Genomic DNA, 5,043 nt, shown 5'->3' on the forward strand with positions numbered 1-5,043 from the left:
AAATTTGGAACAACATTACTGCATTATACTATCATTATGATCTGAGGACAATTCTTCATTCTATGCACTGGATTATTACTACTGAATCAGTATGGTGGTCTGAACTTAATTCTCTTACTATAAATGTTTAAAAATTTCAAACGCCGTTGTTATTTTATTGCACAAATTAATACATTTTGTCAATATACCATAAGTATGTGTATGGCATTTAAACATCATAATTGCTTTGCTACTTTGGTTGGCTCTGAATTAAAATACAATAATTCTATAATTTTATGCATGAACGAATTTTAGTCTTTTCATCCTGCAGTGCAATAAGTGAATACATATCCATCAGGTGAGTTCACAGTGCATTCAAGCACAGTGTGAACAAAGCCTATACTATGCCAATGGATGGATACACAACAGTGTAATTACCAACTCACTGAATACAATACAAAAGGTATTATCAGTGACCAAGGGTGTTGTTATATAATGGTAAAGGTTCAAGAGTTTTTTTCCGTGTAATGTTTGAGAAGCAAACGTAACTGATGGGTTTAATACCATTATCAAATGCCCTTTGAATACAATAGTTGATAGCAAATCTGAGATAAAGGTATTTCCTATGTATTGCTTCCTTGAAGAACCATTTAAAGTTAATGCAAATCAAGGTAACTATTTTGAATGAAAACACTACAAAGTTAAATAACCTTTTCACTAATTCAAAGAGGTGATTATTCCAAGCTTTGATTGGCTGAAAAAGGCTTTTTTTGTGAATGTACTCTCATGTTTTTTTGGAAAATCGAAATGAATTTATTAAAACTATATTTGATTTTTATTTATTTTTCATGTTTTGGGGGAAAATTCATCTTTAATAAAAAAATATTACGGTAATAAAAAGTGAAACTCTATCACTGTTTCAGTATAAAAAGTGAAACTAATAAAATCGAAACCAATAGTAAGGCTGATACTAGTAGTTTAATAAATTAGCTGTATTTTAAGGAAATTATTTATAAAGACAGTTCTTAAAAAATATTTTTTTCTAATAATGGTCCACTGCGGATGGATGTAAATTAGTATTATCTATTGGCACGATTAACCATGCTGGATATCCAACATTTGTTTTGGAGACATTGTGTTGTATCGCAAGTTTGCGCATTATACCTTCCTTATAAGTTCCATCATTCCCATCAGTACAACAAGGTTTATCGCAAATAGCTTGATTTCGCGAGGAGCTTCATTGCACAATGCATGGAAAGCGTTTGTGAGCAAATCTCACGACGCATACGTCATGATGTTTGCTCCGTCCCATCATGCGTCGTGCACCCTTGATACTTGCTTGATAAGTCTTATGCATATGTATGTAGCATCTTTCCTGTCTGGCCCTACTCAACTAAGGGATAGTAGGCCTATAATAGTATTAAACTAGGCCTAGTCTACTAAACTAGGCCCTAGCTAGAATTACTTAGGACCTAGCCCTACTACTAACTAGTAGGCCTAGCCTATTTATGTTATATGATATCATAATCAATCGCTAATATATAAGCCATTTTCAAAGGCCTAACCTACACTATTTAAGTATCCAGTACATTATATGAAAATGAAGGTATAGAGACGTACCTATATAATGCAAAGTATTAACGTAACAACTATTTATTATGTTTATAACAACATGACTCAAAAGATTTATAATTCACTTCCTCGTCGGAAAACGTCCTGCATGCCCGCACTTGCTACAATGCTGGCGTAGTAAAAAGTTGTTGTTGTCTTTATTTACACGCATGAATGGTTTCGGGTTTCAATAAAACAAAGTATAATACAATTCCGGCGGTACTGGCTAAATGAATATAGAATTCTATTTAAATTATTATAACTTCTATTTGTATTAAACAAAATTTCTAATAGGCCTATTGTAGCCCATTTTATTCATTGAGAGATTGAGAGTGAGTTAAAAGAAGCTCTTTATTCACATGAGAGTGTGTATTGTATGCAAAAAAAGAACTTGTTTGAACCGTAGAAGATCGATGTTTACAGATAACACTTACGCGTACAACGTGACGTGTTATGTCTATCTGCAAACACATGTAGGCTTCCCACAGGGGGCAGAGAGAGAGTAGATAGTGTGTGCACTCTGGCCAGTTCTTATCTAAGTTCAGCTACCATTACATTTTTATTTTAAAATGTCTAACACTTGCGCCACCTTATATGGTGACCGTATCCTTAAACTGGTAAATATATTAAATAGAACTTAATTAATTATTAAAAAACGCTGTGTGGTTACACTTTTGTTAAATAAAACTTAGGCTGTGTACCACCACCGTGACCATACTGTGGCATGGAGTAAAGAATATTCTTTTTAGACAGTACAGTACTCTCTATGGATTGGGTACAGAGTCACATACCATCACAGACATATATATATTAATATCAGGTCCATGGAGGTGTATTATTATTATGTTCAAACTCTATTAAAGTGTGGGAGAAGATTATGTTTTGGAAATTAACTTTGTTATCCAGTAAGGTATTCAAATGAGTTCAGAATCAGAAGAATTGTTTTGCGATGTTTAACAATGACTACCCAAATTATTGTTATTTGGTATTTAGCGTTGATGTATATTTTATCCTAAATATTTGTTAATATTAATTAAATTTCAATAACATTATTTTTTAGGATGAGAGACCCATCCCAAATCCAGGAAAAAGTGGTAAGAAAAAAATTGTCTTAACAAATGTAGCTTGGTATGTTTTATTTTAAGTTTCTATGAATATTATGTTCTGCATTTGTTTTAATATATTAGATGTTCTACTATTAATGAAAAGCGTTGGTATATGTGGATCAGATCTTAAGTATTGGGCTTATGGACGATGCGGTCGCTTCCTGATGGAGTCGCCAATGGTTACAGGTCACGAAGCAAGTGGTGTTGTTGTCAAGTTAGGCAAAGATGTAACAACACTCCAAATTGGTAAAGATTTTGTTCTATTTTAAAAGTCTGCTTCAAAATTAGATTTTATTATACATACTGTATTGGTAATCTATAGATTTTTGTTGTATATTGCAATTTGTATGTATGGTTTAGCCTCAATGAAAACAAATTGTATTTTTTTTTATCATGCTGCCCCCTATAGGTGACAGAGTAGCAATTGAACCAGGTATTCCATGTCGTACTTGTGATTTGTGCAAGCGAGGGCGATATAACCTGTGTACTGATGTTATATTTTGTGCAACGCCACCAGTTGATGGAAATCTCTGTCAGTTTTATACACATCCAGCAGATTTTTGCTATAAGTAAGTGGTTTTTAAAAAAAAAGTTGAGATGTTGGTCAGATGTTGATAATTAAAATAGAAAAATATGGAGGATGTAAAGTTTTATTATTTATTATTCTGTTGTTATTCGAAAATAAAAAATTACTGAATTTCATTTTTAAAAGATTGCCGGATAATATAAGTTTTGATGAGGGCGCTCTCCTTGAGCCTTTATCTGTTGCAGTGTATGGTTGTGAGAGAGGTCTTGTTGGCCTTGGAAGTAGTGTACTTGTTTGTGGAGCTGGTAACAATGGTTTCTTTAATCAATCATTCATTTCAGTCCATATACATTCACTAAAAAGAAATATAATGATTGATGTGATAAAAAATTCTTTTTATATTTCAGACATTTCATATACGTTATTTTTATTTTGCTGTGTATTTCAACTCATTTGCTTTTCAAATGCTCTTTCACATCCTTCCATATTTTGTTTTTTTTAAATGCTAATGATTAAACACATTATGTGCTGACTGCAGGTCCTGTTGGGCTACTTACAATGATGACCGCTAAGGCAATGGGAGCTGAAAAGGTCATCATAACAGGTATGTGATACATTCATAAGTACCTTTTAAGTATCGAATCAATTCCCTGGGTTATGTACAATACTATAGTTTTCTACGATTACATTTTTTTTTTTATTTCATTATCATCAAAAACAAGGTGCAATGGACTGTGCTTCTTATTACTGATATTGATTATCATTTCAATTGCCATTTTTATTGATAGATATTGATGATCATCGACTATTGTTTGCAAAGCGTCTTGGTGCCGATTGTACTTTAAAGGTTCCAATACCAGTTGACGAAAAGAAGTTTGCAGAAGAGGTCAAAGTTCAGCTGGGATGTGCCCCTGACGTCTCAATAGAATGCAGTGGAGCTGACAGCAGTCTAATAATCGCTATTTATGTAAGTGAACATTCATTTAATAAATGTGAGACAATATATTTATTTTTTTACTGCAAACTGAATTAACCTTATAATTGGTATGTTTGACATTTGCAGGTCACTAAAGCTGGAGGTTCAGTGGTTTTGATTGGTCGAGGATCTATGGAACCCACCATTCCCTTGACATACGCAGCTGTCCGGGAGATTGATATTAAAGGGGTTTTTAGATATGCAAATTCGTAAGTACATACCAGCAGTGATTTAAGTACAGGCACAATTTTTATCAACATAGTATTTTATTGTTCAAACATAATAAACCAACTAAACCATATGTTTAACTTAATGTATGCAGATTTATTGGTGATACAATCACATGATTTATGTACCATCTTTTAAAACTATTTTTTATAGGTATCCAAAGGCTCTGTCTCTGTTAACAAGTGGAAAGATAGATGTAAAGTCACTTATCTCACATCGATTTGCTCTCACTCAATCACAAGAAGCATTTGAAACTGCAGTGAACAGAGAAAGTAAAGCTATCAAAGTTATTATAAGTTGTGAAAACTAAACAATAAGTAAATTCTGACAATCACTCTCAAGTACATTCCAAGAACAATTTGAAACAGCAGTGAAAACTAAGAAATATATAAAATAAACCATCAATCAAAATGAAATGGTATTCAATCAGTAATATTTTTGCTGTATCTTTAAATTTATTCTATGCAACAGTGTAAATATTGCAATTTTTTTGTAAATTTTTAAATGTTTTAAAAACATTTAGCTTGTTTCTATAGAACAATGTTAAAGTGAGAACACAGTACTAGAAACTAATTGTTATTTTTTAATATTTCGTATGAACTATTATTGATTTTAAA

General features: G+C 32.2%; 1 protein-coding gene across 1 annotated transcript; it reads left to right on the top strand.

The window, feature by feature from the left end:
• Positions 1-2,098: 2,098 nt before the first annotated feature.
• Positions 2,099-5,043, top strand: LOC144848729 (sorbitol dehydrogenase-like). Its single transcript, XM_078705590.1, has 9 exons — positions 2,099-2,207; positions 2,651-2,684; positions 2,778-2,942; positions 3,106-3,265; positions 3,409-3,527; positions 3,761-3,826; positions 4,011-4,189; positions 4,286-4,407; positions 4,580-5,043. Exons 1-9 carry the CDS (start codon positions 2,160-2,162, stop codon positions 4,734-4,736), a joined length of 1,050 nt encoding a protein of 349 aa, XP_078561716.1. The 5' UTR covers positions 2,099-2,159; the 3' UTR covers positions 4,737-5,043.

Source organism: Antedon bifida, chromosome 7, assembly GCF_963402885.1.
Source record: "Antedon bifida chromosome 7, ecAntBifi1.1, whole genome shotgun sequence".
Classification (NCBI taxonomy): Eukaryota; Metazoa; Echinodermata; class Crinoidea; order Comatulida; family Antedonidae; genus Antedon; species Antedon bifida.